Source organism: Corvus brachyrhynchos, unplaced genomic scaffold (assembly GCF_000691975.1).
Source record: "Corvus brachyrhynchos isolate BGI_N302 unplaced genomic scaffold, ASM69197v1 scaffold91, whole genome shotgun sequence".
NCBI lineage: Eukaryota > Metazoa > Chordata > Aves > Passeriformes > Corvidae > Corvus > Corvus brachyrhynchos.
The window spans coordinates 2,621,686-2,640,099 of NW_008236442.1; the positions used below are offsets into that span (position 1 = coordinate 2,621,686).

General features: G+C 38.8%; 1 protein-coding gene across 3 annotated transcripts in view; it reads right to left on the reverse strand.

Moving 5' to 3' along the window:
* SUCLG2 (succinate-CoA ligase GDP-forming beta subunit) overlaps window positions 1–18,414 on the reverse strand; it is a 95,805-nt gene that overhangs the window by 26,369 nt on the left and 51,022 nt on the right. The window contains exon 10 of one of the 3 annotated variants that reach the window (XM_017747207.1): window positions 10,499–10,740. The exons of the other annotated variants lie outside the window; for them this stretch is intronic. Coding sequence (XP_017602696.1) covers window positions 10,726–10,740 — 15 coding nt within the window. The 3' untranslated portion in view covers window positions 10,499–10,725. Of the gene's footprint in view, window positions 1–10,498; window positions 10,741–18,414 lie in introns of those variants that run through there. 3 annotated transcript variants of the gene reach the window in all.

Genomic DNA, 18,414 nt, shown 5'->3' on the forward strand with positions numbered 1-18,414 from the left:
AAAGATCTCTAATCCCTGCGTTCCCGGAAATACCTCTTGAGCCACTAGGATCCCAAATTTTGATATTTTCCTGATTTTTATAATTTTTCAATTTTTCTGTTTTAATAAATTATTTTAATTTTTCTAAGAGTTGTCTCGTTCCTCACAAAATGCACAAGCATTTGTAAAGGTCCCTTTGCAAGAAGTTACCAAAGGAGTAACTCAATGTGGAAGAAATAGAATCTCCAGGGATTAAAACAGGATGGATTTGGAAAGCACAATGCAAAAGAAAAGGGTCAGTTTTCACTTGGCAGATATCTACCAGTGAATGTCTCCAAGTTTAATTCAAAATATAAGTTCTCTAGAAAGGTGAAGAGTGATACAACCAGTTGGTCTCAAGAAAGCAAATTAACCGGTTATAATTGATGGAAAACAGAAGGAACAACAATACAGTGATATTGAAATGATCTGATTTACCAGTTCCTGCACTCTAAATCAAGTAGAGCAGTGAGATTAATGTATATGGCAGTGGTTTACTTATCCTGCCAAAAAACCAAAACCTGCTCAAAGCCCAGGTAATCAAGTTTGTACAACAAAGCACCAAAATACACATGCAAAATTATTTATTTTTCTATAGGTTTACAAATACTCAGTTCAGCAGAGATAAGAAAAAGTCTCATGCAGAACTTCATTGCAATGGATTCAAATGTAAACAGGTGTGGTACTTGACAGAGCAAACAACATAAATATACTTGTATTTCATTAATTCTTATGGAATGAATATATTTATTCACATAAAGAGAACATTCTATTATAGTCACCACTATCAGAAGTACAGAGAATATATTAAACAATTTAGAACAAGCCATTGCTATTAAATTATAATCTTAGATCCATCTTTATGAATATATTTAACCACTCCAAGCATATGGATTTTATAATTGAAAAGTCAATACAACACTTTAATAAATGAAAAAAAAAAATTCAGGAAATCTGAATAAGATATTTTATTTTTAGTTCATAATTGCCTTTTACAGGGTTTCTTTAACCCTTCTCTTTTAATTAGCCATCTGCTAAAGGTTACCATCAGAGATATAATAACTAATAGACATGACAATTCTGATCCAAACTGGCAATATTTTTGCTCATGTCCTGTGTTTATTGATTCTGTATTCTTTTCCTTCAAGGATGGGCACTTGGAGTACAGCAAACTCACGGTATTGGTGTTTCAAAGGAGGCTTAGTCAACATCATCCTTTAATGCAAATTGCCAAGGCAAGACCAAGGACATCACAGTTGACTGTCACCAGGATGTCTGGATTCTTGGTCTAAACACACCTCAAATTGGCCATTGTTTTTTGCACTTACTTACAAAGAGCCCTCATTCAATGTCACGACCTCAGTTATTTTCTGGCCTGGACTTCAAGTTTCCACAAAATCTCCCTTCCTGCAAAACAGCTATGGTTCAGTTAATCACCATCATAGCCAGCCTCTATTATTACCTGCTAGGCTTTGATTACCAGGACTTCAGCAAATCCAATATCCCTGATTTTCTCTTATGGCTGCAGCTGTGAAAATGACTTCTGGAGAACAGTGGAACTGGCAGAAAATGCCAAAGTGGTTCTACTCTGAGAGCTTGCTGCTCTCCCTCTGGTATAAAACTCACACACACGTTACAAAGCTACTTCTGAAATAATTGTCCACTCTTCAGGCTTTGAAATCAAAACCCAGCAAGTCCTTCTTGTGTCTGTCCAAACCCTTCTGCCCCACCCACCACTGAGGGATTCCAAACCTACTTTATGCCCCACATTTATTATTTGAAAAACTCCACAAACCCATCTAATGGCAGAGCTGTGAATGCTCACAGTCAATAATGCTTCACATGAGGAAGGAACTGGAATTCTTTCAAAAATTTTACAGCCAAACAAATAAGAATTTACTTATTGTTAAATCACAAGCCATACAATTCCTCAGTCAGGATCTACATTTAGCTACAGTCATCAGTTGCAGTGTAGGCAGGACAAAATGTTTTAAAGCACAGAATAATGCAATAGTTCAGCTTGTATATTGCTGAATGTGGATGTCACCAGGATGTTTGGGTTTTCACTTCACTTACTGGTTATTTTCAGGTCTTCTCATGTATGGCCAGCATTTGTAAGCATTGTTCTAAAAACATCTTGGTCCATTCGAAGAAATAGTAAAAAAAAAAAAAAAAAAAGCATGGACACCGTTCAACACTGCACAAAGCTGCAAGTAGTAAAGACTTAAATGTGTACAAACCCTCAAAGAAACAAAACCCATTGTATTGATTTCTGGATAGCTATTTTGGTTTCCCAATTATGAAAAAACTACGGGTAACAGTTTTCAGTATAACGCGATGCTGCAGTTGTCGCCTGTTTCTCATTAATTTTTCATTCCCACAAGAAAAAGTCTTTCCTGGGAGCACTAAGTGTCAGTGCAGGTCTGTTTCATTCACTTTTCAACACCAGACACGTATTTATACCTAAGTTTTCAATTCCATTGCATAGCTTGCTATGCAACTTGCACACATCAACCCCAGCAGCAGACAGCTCTTCCCCAAAAACTCGTAACTTGACACATACCTTGTCTTGCCTTAGGCTTAAATTGATTAATTCATCTTTCACTTAAGGTAAAGTCTCCCATTTAAAATGTTTTAGTAGGAAAAGGCAGATTTTACAAACTGAACCAGAAAAAGGACTTTTAGCATTTTTGTCACACTTTCAAATTTGGTATTATGCACAGCTGTTAAGGAAGTCTTTAACTTAATTTTGCTGTTGTTATCTACACGAAGTTTCTGCTTTCTGGATACTCCTTCCTGTGCAAAATATGAGGACTACAAAGCAATGGTTGTCTCAGTCTTTGCTCCTCTTAGAATTCAATTAAGTCTCACATTCTCAGATTTTTGGCAAGAAAATGGAGTCAGAGGAGTTACTCAGAACATGAAAAACCTCACTTAAGAAATTCATTCTATTACACTATTGAGTGGAACACCACAGAATAACTTTTGACAGGAGACAGCTAATACTTCAGAAGGTATCAACATAGTACAGGAGGTTAACTATGGAAAAGCTTCCAGGAATATATATGTGGTATCTGCCTAAACTAATGATGAAGATGGAGAATTTCTTCTAAAAAAGACATATACTAATTCAAGCACAGAACTCTGAGCTCAAGGCAGGCGTTTTTGGTCAAATGTTTGTGGGAAGTCAGACTAAATGATCTTAAAGGTCTTTCCTAACCTTCAAATCTGTCTCAAGGAGCACATACAGATTTGGGATTGTATAACCTCCATGTACCTCAGTGTTTTTGGCATATTACTGACACAAATTTGTTTTAACTCTAGAGTAACAAGGTAGCCGATCATCAAAATATCCATCAACTGCTCCCTTGACTGCTCATTGTGATGGCAGGACACGAGATGAGAGCAGAGGAGTTCAACCTGGAAAATAAACTCAGCATATATGGAAAGCTGTGCTGAATGGAGCAAAGGGGGGAAGAACCCCCCTGCCCCAAATGTTTTGCGTATGAATTTGCCCAGTTTTGTAACCCTGACAAAGTTGAGCTGATTTTCATCTGACATTTCCCCTTTAATAGCATAAACACTCCTAATGTGCTGAATTTGGGACAAAGAGCACATAAAAGCAGTGCATTTGGGAGGTTGCCGGAAAGAACCATTCCAGGTGAGACTGGAAATGTGCATCCTCTCTTCCAGGTGTCACTGTTCTCTGTCCTGCAACTGAAGGCCAGGAATTGTGAACAGCAGCAGGACAGCCAGCTTGATTTTCATTTGTATTTGAGGCACACCAGCCACTTTGAGCCCTTTTCATCCACACAGCAAAGCTGACTTGCAGCAAATGAAATGCTACATCACATTATTCTGCGAAGAACTGCTGAGAATAACACTGCTGAGCACTTAAGGAAAGGTATGTCCTCTGGCAGGGAAATAAGACACAGGCATGTACCTACCATGTGCCTGAACAGGCAAAGGGGCTGCAGAGTAACAAAGGGTGTTTAATGGAAGCCACAACATCTTTAAACGTGAAAACAATGTTAGAAGCACCATGGCCAGTTCTCTGACCAGGCAGCTGTATGCACCCTACAGTCACATTTCTACAACTGTATTTATCCTGATGCTACGAATTTTACAGCTGAATTAGTGAATAAAATAAAAGCAACCTGAGCAGTGAAAATTGAAAACTGTTATTAATCCTGTAAACTAATAATATTAGTGACTGTCCACCTACAGTGACATATGATAGACAAGGTAGCTACTAAACCATTCAAACCATCTATTTTAGAAGTCTGTGTAATCCTTCGTCTCTCCCCCTCCTCAAATATTTATTTTCCATAGCAATAATGACCTCAGTATTCAAGGCAGCCTTTGAAGATTAATGACCAGTGGAGGTTAATGGTCCTCAGCTATTCTTCAAACCATCAACTCCTCCCAGCCAGTCATTAATCCACAAGAAACGCCTTAATGCTTCACTTATTACTGCTTAAGCATCAAGCCTGTAAATTTTCAGGGCATTAAATCTCAGAAAGTAACCTTTTTCTCTTCATAGATCTCTATTTCAACAAAGCAGATAGATGAGATGAAAGTGACTTCGTTTTACAGGCATTCTCCTCAACTTTACCACAGAATATCATTTATTTGTGTTTATTTGCATTTATTTGTTTTGGGCATTAATAAATAACATCTCCTTTCCTGTCAAAATACAGATAGCAAACCTTCTTCAGCCAGCAGGACTTTGACACCTCTATAAATACGTGCTCTTCCTCAGCTCAGCCCGGCAGGAGACCACAGCGGAGGATGTGGCATTGCACAGCTCAGGTCACACAACCTGGTTTCTAACACAGCTCTGCCTCTGGCTGCTTTTGGGTAACTTGGGAGAGTATTGCCACCTCCAGAGAACTCCTTCCTTTCATTCTTTACCTGTTTAGGTTAAACTGCTTAAGGAAAGGAAGAGTTCAACTGTAGGATGAGGATGGAGAGACCTTGATTTCAGCTCAGGTTTCTATTCCATACTTCAACATAAATAATTACAACAAATCTCTTCCAAGAGCCCGTTAAACTCAACTTTCTCCTGTACACAATTTTGTACACCAAAGTGGCACAGCATGTAAAAATCATTGAATCACAGAATGGCTTGGGTTGGAGGGACTGGAAAGCTCACCCAGTGTCTCCATGGTTAGGAACCTTCCACTATCCCAGGTTGCTCCAAGACCTGTCCAACCTGGCCTTGGACACTTTCAGGCATGGGGCAGCCACAGCTTCTCTGGGAAACTGTGCCAGGGCCTCACCACCCCCACAACCATCACAACTCCTCACCTTTCCGCCACACCATTTATTAGTCTTTTAAGTCATGACAATAATTTGCTTTATATACAGAATAAGCCATCAAAAATGGCAAAAAAAATGGAGTCTTTCTTTAAATAGTGACATCATCAATCACATTTAATCTATATCCATTCAGAAGGTCAATTATACAAATGTCTCTAATTTAGACATATTTGATCTAGGCAGCCCATCAATCATCTAAAGGGTAGCCTTTCTTCATCCTTTTCTTTCCCTTTCTCTTATTCTTTTAAATGGACATCAATTTTTACACAACTCTTTCCTTATTGTAATGCTCTAGCTAATAGGATATGTTTTACAAAGTGTTCACAACTCTGATATTCGAAAGAAAATGAAAAATTGTTTGTAGGGTTCAGTGTCCACAAATATGACAAACACAGCAAGATTTCATTATTCCTCAATCATTTTCCTTGAGGAAAACACCACAACAGATTCAGAAAAATGTTGACAATAAATTTAGAAAAAGACTAGACGTAGTATCAGACTATTATCATGCTCATTTATATTGGCACTCAACAAGCATTAGTTGTGAAGGCAGCAGGGCTGGCTGTCAGATGTGAGCAAATTGACAAGCTATTAGAGTGCCAAATGGAGGGATTCAATTAGAACATTTACTCCAGCACCAGCAAAGCCTTGCTTTTAAGATAAGGCAGAGATGTGGTGCATGTTGACCGGGAAATAAAGATAGAAAATTAATAGGCATAGACAGAAATATATCATTTCCTTTCTGCTGTAAGAGCTACAAACAAAGAGATTAACTCAAAAATATTAACTCTAAAAAAGGTAATATCCAACACAAATTAAAGGAAAACAGCATAGGCACGTCTGTATCATGGTTCTGTCCCAGAGACTGAGATCTGTCATCTCCTCGAAGCTACTTTGGGATCCCATTCTTGGGACCCTTCAGCCTTGGACACTAACACTTTGACACTGACTTTTCCCCCAAGAACTGAATAAATTTCAAGAAGAGTTGGGGAGTTTTAACAATCTCTTAAGACAACATAAAACCCACAACCCAAACCTGACAAAACCTTACCCAGACACATCTTTACAGAATATTCTGAATTGTAGGGGACCCACACGAATCATCGAGTCCAGTACTTAAGTGAATGGATTGAACCCCTGACACTGGCACTAAATGACACCATTCCCACTTCCTTAATAATCTTTTCAGTCTCTGCTTCCTATACCAGCAAGGTGTTGAACAGAGATGTACTTGGTTGCCACTTTCTACCAGGGGGGTGGATTTGGCTCTGTGTTCACAAGTGCCACTGCAAACCGGGCCACAGGGGCTGAAAGGGCAATCCATAAAGAAGGAATGGAAAGATGTTAGGAATACAGATTCCCACATGGAAAAGGATGAAAACTCAGAAGAAGAGGAGGAACCATACAGTAACTCCAACAAAAGTTTGAGCATACTGAGAGAACACATTTGAAGCCAGATCCTGTTTCCAGATGCAAATCTGGAATTATACCACAGCCTACGGAAACAGCATTTAACACCTGCCATCTTCTGTGCATGCAACTAGATCACTAATTCAACCCCAAAAAATACCTGCAAGGAGTTCCAGTTCTCACTTGACAGACCATGAAATACCTTTCCTTTTCCAGCCTACTTACTTTTAAAGTTTTCCAGATAGATGGCTTGCACTTTATTTCAAATATGAAGTGATTTTTGGCAGGACTCTGCAAACAGAAATGCAGACTGAGTAGGGGAAGCACCTACTCAGCAGACTCCTTGCCTCATCAGGAAGGGCGCACACTGAGCTAATTTCAGGATCAAAGTCTCACACTATAGCTCTTGCTGATAGGATTTTTTTTTTATGATATTCAATTCTCTTTGTTTTTAAAAATGTTTAGTTCCAGTTTTACTAAGATTAAATAATTATACTCCCTCCTTCATGTTTACACCTTTTATACACTTCAAAATGCTCAGCATGTCCCTCCTCCCAGGGAGTATAATTTCTTACCACTTCCCTACAACCCTTTCACCCCCTGCCTCCATTATTTTTGATGTTTTCTTTGATTTATTCAGACATGGAAGTTTGACAGAAGAACAAAATGAAGGCATTTATGCCAGGTCCAATTTATCAAAATCTACACAAGAATGATTTCAAAGGACAGTAAATAAAAGTTTTCCCTTTTCACATATTTACAAAATGCAATCAAAATTCACCAAATCCTTTAAAAAAATATTAACAAGATAAAAAGAGAGAACACTTTTACTGTAGCACAGGATAGGAAAGGTACACTAGAGCTTTAAAAACTCTGGACTAGAGAATAGTAGCAAGATAAGAGAAGTTTGCTTGAAACTGTTATGATAAAAATGTGTATGAAGCATGCATGGAAAACTGGTATGTGTGATAGGGAAAAAAAAGGGAATAAAAATTAATAGGAGATGGTGTGGGAGCCTCTAAAGGCTTCATTGCTGTGAGCTTGAAGTGACAACATCTCTAATGGGTGCCAGAGATAGGAATGTCCTATGTGGATTTTCCCCCCATGAGTGACAATAATCATAAAGATAGAGCGTCTGCACCATCACATTCTATTTCATGTCATTTATTTGATTTAGGTTTTTTGATGTTGGTCTTTGGAGGAAATCAGTTTCTGTAATTTTGTCATTGATGCAGCAGGTGAAAAGTTGTGTCAGTGAAAAGTTAGTTTATGTACCATTTTGAAATCTGAAGGGTGGTTTGGGTAAAAAAACGACATAAACTGTACTGAAATGTGTATTCTATCTGTGGCTGCACTAATTGCCCTGACCCAGTGGACAATCAGTTCTTCACTGCATTGCACCCAACATATGGAGAAACACGCTCCCTTCACTCTACAGGCAGCCAGCAGCTGAGAAAGAACAGTAACTCAAACATTTCCAGCTCCAGCAGAATTTGGACCCTTCAGACACAGTTCCAAGGGAAGGATTCTGTCTTCACATCCCACCTTATACGAGAGAGGAATCCTGCCTTCAACAAGTTCTTTGCCTTGATCCTAAGTCTCAAGAAACAGATCATCCCCATCTCACCTATTCCTGACTGTTTTTCTAAGCTGAATGAAATCACTCCAGTTTTTCTCGAAAGCTGACATAGGTCCTCCTGTCTTCCTAGAATGATTTTCCAAGAAGTGCTGCTACAGAGCTGTTGTGACCATAGGAACCCTGTTGTGTTAGAATTAATCATAGAATGGGCTGGAAGGAACTTTAAAACTCATCTCATTCCACCCCCTGCTATGGGCAGGGACACCTTCCACTATCCCAGGTTGCTCCAAGCCCCGTCCAGCCTGGCCATGGACACTTGGCTTCGGTGTGCACACAGTGAACACTGCTTCAGGCTCTGTACGTGTGCATAACTGCATAGGTGCATTACCTAGGAAAAAAATCAGTTCAATTCACTCTGCACAGAAGAGAACTAAACAGGTATTAAGTATCCAGTATGATTTTAGCAGATTAATGCAAACCAGCACTAACACTCCAGTAGCAGGAGATTTATAAATAATAGAAATAGCTCACTGAGGAGAGAATCGGACTTTGACTGCTCATGGAAATAAAGCTTTTTCTCTCCCTATGGCAGTTTTGAAATTTCATCTCCAACTCTGAAAATAGAAATTTCAAAATTATTCTCAGCTAAATCCATAGAAGCACTGACCTTCCGTATCTGTAGTGTTCAAAGAAAAAGACACTTGCGCTTCTGACTGACAGATCCATTGAAAACACAGTCTCAGCAGCTCCAGCAGGAGTGTTGAGAAATGCAACCTGAGCATCTACAACTCATTCATTCTAACTTACTGAAGCAGTTTTTCCTCGTCAGGAGAACTGCACAATTCAAGATTCGGCCCTACAGATAACAGCAATCAGGAAACCACCCTCATGTATGAAGAGATCTTAAGCATTGGAGTGACAAAATAAAGCACATCTTCCTATAAAATTCCAAATCAATAGGAAAGTACCTGCTTTCAATTAAAATCTTGAATTATCTTTTGTATTTACTACTTGGAGGATTCATAAGCAATTTAGGTAAAATATTAATACTGAAAAAGCCCCTTACACCTTAAAATAAACTCCAAGCTGCAAATTAGGCAAACCTCAACTCAGTGACTATGCAAGTGTGGTTGCAAAAGATAAACCTACTTTGTTCATTCAGGAGAAGAGCTTTCTGCCATACAAACTCTTCCTGGGAGAGACCTTACTTGGATCCTTCCAGCTTGAGATTCCACAACTGATTCCTAGAAGCCTTGATGTGCCAGCCCCCATGCAGACCATGCAGCACTAACACGAGTGAAAACCAAAGCACACAAATGTCACAGCCCTAGTCCTGTGCTCCTCAGAGCAGTCTCCAAACTAACCCAAATCAGGAAAATACATCCTAGTTTCCTTAAGAGCTAGGGATTAAGAAAGAAACTTGTGATAATACCTGCATCCATTTATTTTAAGTGAAAAGTACTCAAAAATACTTAGAGAATTGCCTTTAAACCTTTCCAGAACTGGAAAATATTGTTACAGCTTTAAGTGCTTTTGCCTCAAACCCTTTCACACCCTCTGGTATCTAAAATGTTAGATAATGCCTCAGTGGGTTACCAAGTTAAACCTCCTCGTTCAGGGCTGAAAAGCTCTTGAATACATGAGCAAGATCAAAGCAGGTAAGCTCAATAAACTGTGTAGTCCCTGTTTAGGGAGTTGAGGAGCATCGCTTCCACAGCATGTTGGAAGTAATTTTCGCTGGTGACATGCTATGTTTTGTCTTAGTGAACATTTAACCTCTAGATCTGGACAGCACACATTTGGCACTGGCACATTTCTTTAGGGAACACCAGAGTGGTTACTTCAAGTGACAGTTTTCTAATTATTCTGTCAAGCATCAATCTGTGACGTTCCCAGTTCCTCAGCACCCTGATTGACAGGGCAATCAGCACTTTACTTAAAGCCTCTAGAGCTGTTCTGGCCTGACAAATGCTTTAAAAAAAACCCCAACCCAACCAACCCCTCCTCCCCAGTGGGAAACTGGAGTGGAATATTTGACTTCCAAAACAAATCCCCACTTTCTGCAAATACAATTCCCCAAAGTAACCAAAAAATTGCATTAGCATATAAAATGCACCTCTAGAGAAGGAAGAGCTGACCAAAGCAGTATTTACTTTTATATTACAATAATTCATTTGCAGAATTTTATTTTGGAGCAAATCAGCTGATGAAAGTACATCAAAAACAAAGAAGGAACTGAGACAGCACAATCATTTTCACTGAAGTTTTCCTTGCCTTCTCTTAAGAGAGGGAAAAGAGCCCCACCTTTGAAGCACTTTTAGCTTGATTCCAAGTTCCCCTGATTTCTGATAAACATCATCTTCCTCTGCTGAGGGTGGTATTGTGACTCTGGGGCCTTACAGCACCTCTGACTGCAAAAAGTGAGAAAATGAGGGACTTGGTGAGTGATAAACAATTATCCCTGTACCAAGTTCAGGGAAGAGTAAAAACTATTTAGTAGTCATGACCACGATTTCCTAAACAACATGAAAGTACTTCATGCTCTTTATCCACCATGTAATTAAATTCAACACCAGGGCTGAGATTTTGACCAAGAAGTTGGCACTAGAATTACACAGGGTTTGATTTACATGCCAAGATGCTGCACCTGAGAATTCAATAGTGGAGTTGCTCTTCTTGGCTTGCTGGGACAATCTTGTGTTGGTATTGTTCAACTTCATGGAAAGGGAAGCTCTGTCACTGTACAGAACTGCAGCACCAATACCAGCAGGATACTAATCATAGTTTCTACTGAAAACAAACTTGTGCCAGATTTTCTCCTTTGGTTTGGAATGGTAAATTAGGAATAATGGAAGTTTGGTGGCCAGCTTTTTATGATGAGCACTCTGGAGTGCTGTGTGGTAAAACACACTGAACTCAGCAAGACTAAAAAAATAAATGAAATACCAAATCAGGTGTCAAACAAAGGGTGGAAAAGTGCAGCAGATTTTACCCCTAATGAGAGTGAGCTGCAGAAAATCTCTCTCTAGATGTAATTTTTCTTTTTTTTGAGGACATTAAATATGAAAACATATTCACACAAAAAAATCCTTTTTTTTTCTTGGATTTGAGTCAAAACTCCCAATAGTTCTTGACAGAAGGGAACGACAGAGCTGTCCACTGATATTACAAGTGGCACAAGGAAGTTCTTTGATGGAAAGCCTCACACTGCAGTAGTCAGTAAGGTGGAAGCTGTTCCACTGGTCAGGGGCAAGGCTGAACCCATCTGCTTTTCTTATGGAAGTTCAACAGATGTTCAGCATTATTAAGAGAGTTAAAGGAATGTTGCTGATATGTAGACACCATCTTTGCTCTAATTGCTTTTATCTCTTCAGTTCAATTACTTCCACAATTTGTATGACTAAGTGAAAACAAAAATGTATTTGAGACTCTCTCAAAGTAATACACACAAAAATCCCAGCACAATTGTGCAGAGCCCCACAGAAGTTTTGATTAAAGGCAAATCCTTCACAATTCAGAGAGCACATACTCAATCAATGGTTGAAGAGGAAAACCTCCAGGGAGCAGCAGGAACTAAACAATTCTGATAAGGTTTCTGTGACTTTTCAGCAAATAGTAATTTGCTCCTTTATATTTCTTCAATGAGAAGTCAAGCATTGCAGTCCCAAACCTTTAAATCAAATGATTTGCTGGGCATCAGGCATTCAACTTTCACCACCTACTATCAAATATTGACTCTGCACATTCATTCATTTCTACCCAATAATTGATTCTTCTTTTTTGCCTCTTACAGGCCCCCAACAGTATTCTAGGAGGTTGACTTAATCAAGATTTAGTTAAGAAAAAAGAAATCCTCAGCATTTTCAAGTTTTAATCTTATCTAGATTAAAACTTGCACCCCATAAGCATGTATATAATCTATTTTCTTAATGAGATGTTTTTACTCTTTTCCCATGTTATCACTATTAATTCCAAATTTACCATTCACAAGTGCCATCCATAGCTTATACAAAGGTTTCTGCTTTAATCACAGGGCTGGCATCACTGTGTCACAGGACAGAGCTTTATGCACACTTTTGCTGAACAACCTTCTCAGCAGGGCCCTGTCTGAAGGTGCAGACTTAATTCCCTTTTCTGGTAAAGTGAATACTGACTTCCATGGTAAGCTCACCTGTCAGCCACCCAGAAATCCAATTTTATGGCACTGATAGCAGGATTGCTGTGTTTCCTGCACTGAGGCACTGCCGAGTTCTTGGGGGGAGGATGGCAGAGGATGGGGGGGGCCACAGCAGCTCCAGCTCCTCTGCCCTGAGCAGTATTTTTGCAGCAAGAGGCTCCTTCTCCCCCACATTCCCAGGGAATGAACATCTGGTGCTCTGCAGCTCTTTGGTTACTCAGGCTTACCCTTAAATAATTAGAAATGGTTTCTAAAGTACAGCAACAGCCAGCACTGCATACAAAACAGGCTGTGGAAATGTGCACACAAGTTCTGTCAGAGCAGCAGTCAGGTATAGACCTGCAGATTTACTCACAGATACACCTTCACTGTAGCAAACTGCATGTAAAAATTAAAAAGAAAGTTATCTTTTTCCTCTACTTATTTGATGAGTAAAATACGTATGCAAATGAAAAAGAATAAGACAGCCATAGCAGAAGATTCAAGGTGAAAATGGTTTTGTAAAAGCAGTCAAATATCTTTTAAATTCATTTGGAATAGCTGCAGTAGTACAATACCTGCTCCATCCTGGCCAAACAGAACATTTACAGAACAGAAATTATATGACTATTTGCAACAAGTAAGGCTACTACCTTATTCTTAATCAACTCCTCTAATTGCTTTAAAAAAAAAAATTAAAATGTTTGGTATTTTTCTGCTGAAAACACCTGAATAATTTTGGAAATTTCAGCAAAATCTATTTGGCCAGACATTATCCACCTGTCTTTCCATATACAGGCACTAATTGCCTTTTAGTTGGAATTTTCCAAGTAATTTGGCTCAAAATGGTTTAATCTTTTCCCATAAAAAATATTATGAAAAACTAAGTTTTTAGCTCTTTTCCTTGAGTCAGTTCTCTTCCCCTGAAAAGTGTGGTTGTCCACCAACCCCAAGGAAAATCGACTGATTCCATTAAAAGGATCTCAGATTTCCAAATGAAATCCTTCAGGTAAAGTGACAGTTTCTGTTAACATTTAGGTTCTACCATTGCAACAAAAAAAAAAAATAGCTTTGCATTTCCATTCTGCTTTACAGTAGAAATATAGGAAAATGCTTGGGAATTGGGACCCTGCTTTCCCTTGACAAGCAGAAGCTGTATAGGATCCCAGCCATGTAACCTGTGCCAAAAGGCAGCAGGAGCCCAGTCTGTACCTTCAAGCCCCATGGCTACCTGCTGCCTTCTCCCACATGCAGTCCCTTCCTTGGGCATCCACAACCACAGGTAACTCCCCTGCAATTCAATGGGTTTTCTGTCCACGTTTTAGAAAGGAATCCATACTGTCGTTTTAATAATGGAGAGGGAATGCATTCCTTAAATACAGATATTTAAGATTACCTTCCCCTCCAGTGCTTTTTAAAGGTACCCACATAGCAAGCAAGAGTTCAATTCTGTTGAACAAAGGGGACAGAGAAGAAATATCCTTTTGAGTTGTCACAAAAGGAGTGGAAAAATAGGGCAGCAAAAATGTCCTGCTTTCTGTTCACCAGAGTTAAGCCAGAATCTGCTGTGGTGTTTGGGACAGAAAAACAAACACATGTAGGTGTTTAATATAGAGAGAAAAGTTTACAAAACAAATGAACAAAACATCCATGGGAAAACTATTTCTCTCCCCAAAGGTATTAGGTAGAACCTTAACGAACATTGGAAAAGTTGATTAAGGGCAATACATTCAATTCAAGCCAAAGTCACTGAAAGATCAAGTGACTGACATGTGCTCACTGCACCTGACACAAACAGCACATTATGAGCTTTTCCTCCAGGTTTGGTGTGTGATCATAACCCTGTGATAACCACAAAATCCAATATACTCACAGAGACAGTCCCCAGGCTTTGCCCAGCTCTGACTGAAGTGGTTCTTCCTGCAGACCTCATCCTTTACACCCTCACGCTACTTTACACAGACTCTACACTCCACTATTCCCTACTCACAGTTGTTAACACAACTATTGGAGCCACTCAAATCCACTGAACCCCTGAGCAACTGAAGGGACTGTGGGAAGATGCCCACAGAATCTGTTGGGAATATTCCTGCACACACCCCAGGCTACAGACGTGAAAGAATTGGCCACTGGGAGATGGAAATGAAATAACTTCTGTTTTCTGCACATTGCTATCAAAAGTAGGAGCACTAAAAGAAATAAACTGTTCACTTTTCACACCACTCTAAAGAAAACACCTGACTTTAGAGACTGCTGAGCATGCCAGTACAAAAAATATAACACTTTTGAGGAGCAGGACTATGTTTACCTTCCTGTAAGAGGATAGTTTTTTCTAAGATGAAACTAAACCTCTAGGAAAAAGACTAAGAGCTACTCATTTGTGGTAGATGTGGACTTAATTTGCCAACTACTTAAGCACATGACAAGCTTCAAAAGTGAAGAGACTCATTTATTTCAGCTTTATCCATCCACTCAGAATAATAGATAATAAAATATTAAAACTTGAAACAGGTTTGAATTCTTGTTGAATTTAAGCATGAATAAGAAGTTGTAAAATAATTCAGCCCTATCTGAAGCAAAACAGAGATTCAAGAGAAATAGCTTTTTTCCTCTCTCAATAAGCTGTATTTCAAACAATTTTTGTCTTTTCCAAAACTCCATCACCCTATGATACCCTTTTTAAAAAAAAAAAAAATTATATATGTATCTTTACTCTAAAACTCTTAGCCATATCAGGCCCTTCTGTCATTAAAAGATAATTTTATGATGGGAAAACGCTTGTTAATTTTGGCATGGTTTACCATTTTTTCTCCAAATTTAGTCTTATCAATAAGAAAAATATGAAGTCCTATCTACCTGTGCTCCATCCATCCTCGGTGCTTCTGAAATGATAAGTAAAACCAGTTGTTATTTATTCCACTGTCACAAGAGTGTGCCTAACCTAGCGCAAATGGCTGAAAGCACCTACTCGAGATACACATTGCATCGTCTGGGCCAGTTCATCAGGAACAGATGGAGGCAAGGTGATTAAATTTCTTCATTTTGATTGAAAGAACAAACACTTTCCTAGACAGCCATAACGCCCACTTAAAAATAACGAGAATTAAAATGCGATTTTCTCTACAGGAGAGTTTAAGTAAGGACACCTACAACTTTTCTTTCAATATACTAGTTCCTACCTGTATTATCAGATTATTTGTCTTTCATTCTCCAGTATGTCTGCTAGATAGATGATCTAAAAGTAGATTCATAATAAATTACTCATCTCACCAAGATGAATTACCAAATTGAGTTTCCTAAAATATCTTCTCTTTTTATCCTCACTAATTGTGAAATGAGTCACATAAATTTTCAAAATTTAATCAATTTGGAAACCCCAGTAAAGGATTAAACACTTTTCTGCTGTATTTTACATGACATTTCCTTTTACTGGGCAATCCCAAGACATGCAGATATAACTGCACATTCTATTGCACACTCTGGACATGACATCAGGCCTTTGGCAGTCAGAGATGCTGGGAAGGTGTTCAGGATGGAGATTTTTACTGCCTGGATCCATTACATTCCATCTGAGGCCCTGGTTTGGAGCGAGATGGTGACACCAGCCTATGACATTACAAGAGACAGGTACTGCCCCATAACCCTTCCTGGGTACTTTTCAAACACTTCCCACCACAGGCTGAGCCATCCCAGCTCATCAGTGGAGACCTCAGAAAAGTCCACATTCTCCAATCCCAAGCACCAACAACCAAAGCCAATAACAAAATCCTGTCTCACTTTGATCACTGATCAAGCACACCTTCAAACAAGCAGGAAAACACAACAAGCCTTGACCAGAGAGCAGCTGTCTGAGGAGGGTGATGCCTTTTGTGTTCCAAGGAAATGGAAATGCCTGCTCGTCTCTCCTTGTTTCAGAAGGGACAACACTACAGAGAGGATAATTAGCACACAAACATTTCCAATTCCATCCAAACCTAACAGCTCAGTTTGTGTTGTGGTTCTTCCATAAATTTGCCAGCATTTACTATCTATGAAAATATTTGTGTATTTTCTCTATTCTGCCACAAAGGAAGCAATTACAAAATCATTGCAAGTTTTCCTCTTGCTTAGGAATTTTATTTTCATATCCAGTTTTTAAGATTCATTATAGCCTACTATAAAATGCCAAAAGGCATTCAACTTGTCAGTGCCCATAAATAATGGCAGAATCATGTTAAAGTATATTTACATATCAATTACTTAGGACTCAACACTACACATGCTCTTGAAAAATATTTTACTTTTGGTTATAAATCAAGACAACTCAATTATGCATTTTAAATGCACAATTGTCCTCCCATTTTCATAAATATTGTCAATATGCTATCAGTCTCTAAAAGTGCCTCAGCGAAATGAAAGAATGACTTTTTACTATTTTAAGTGTTTTAAAAGACGAATAGTCATTTCATATTAATTCTGCAAAACTGCAAAGGCACATCAGAAAAAAATCCTTGTTAAAGTTCTATCAGTCTGTATTTTCTTACCAATGCAGAGCTAATACAAATGTGGGGAAACTCCTAAGTTACTCCTATAAACTCAAAACCTGCAGTATCTTTAAAAGAACAATGAGCTGCTCCATTGGCTAAAGGCAAAGTATTTGTACAAATTTCTGAGACAAAAAACCCAATATGCCTTTGTGAACTTTTCCCAGCTTTGCAAGATGTTTCTGCACTCTAATAGGTATTTTCTACCTCCACAAACTGTCCATTTATGAGAATAATCTTAAACATCCAAAGTCAAGACATTACTGCCCTCACAAAATTACTAATCACAGCTTTATGTTTAGAGCTGTTCTCTGAAACACAGAAAGGAATGTCCAGAGCATTCACTGGCTCCAAGGCAGGATCAACTCTCCCTGAAACATCCTGGATAATTGCTTGTTTAGCTAGTCTTTAAAACTTGTGGTGCTGGATAGCCTATAAATTCCTAAAATAAACTGCTGTAGGACTCAAGTACCATTTTTGGCTGGACAATTTTCAGAACAGCTACCCTATGCAGCCACATTTCTTTGCTGCTCTTAACCCTTACTGCTTCCTGCCTGCCTGAGGCAGACACTGACCTGCAACACCAGGCAGATTGCCCAGGTTAACTGAAGGCTCCTTCACCTTTCTGTGTCGGATTCCTCTTTCAACACTTGAATCATCTATATATTTGAAATCAGAGAAAATGTTGGTCTCTACCTACCTGTTTGCTTCCCCCCAAGACAGAAAGGCCCCTCTATGTGCTATTAGGAGTTAATACTAAGATGATGTAGCAAGATCCAGCTTCCAAAAACTATGTGGAATTTGTCAATGATTGATTAGACAACATCTTACAGAAATGTCAAAATTGCTATCAAAAAACAACAGGTTTATAGATTTTGATTTTGTTTTTAAAAATTTAATATTGCACTTCTACAAAACCAGTGCTGAGTACTAAACTGCCAGGAGGACAGGGCTGTGCAATAAGCAGTGATAACTGATATTTTTCATAACACTTAACTTCTTCACCAAACTATATAATTTTTGATCAATGTTTGTAGATGGTAGATGAGTATTATAACCCACAGTTAACACAAAGGGGTAAAAATAGCAGTCAGAGCCCTCACTTCCAAAAGTGTCCACTAAATTCAAGTGTCACTGTGTTGAGATACCCAGCTGGAGCTGTGAAGGGCCATGCAGAGTGTGAACACTGCACCAGCAGTTAACATTTGTGGAACAGTGCAGTACAGCACACAGATACTGTGCACTAGAGTAGCTCTTCAGCTACAGTGTTTAAGGGTACTCAAACTAGCACAGGATGCTTCACCCGCTTGTGTGAATCAGAGAAGCACACAAAGGATAAAGAATTTTCATGCTGTGTAAAGAAGAGCTGGGTAATGAAGTCTGTAAAGGGTGTGTGACGTGAATGA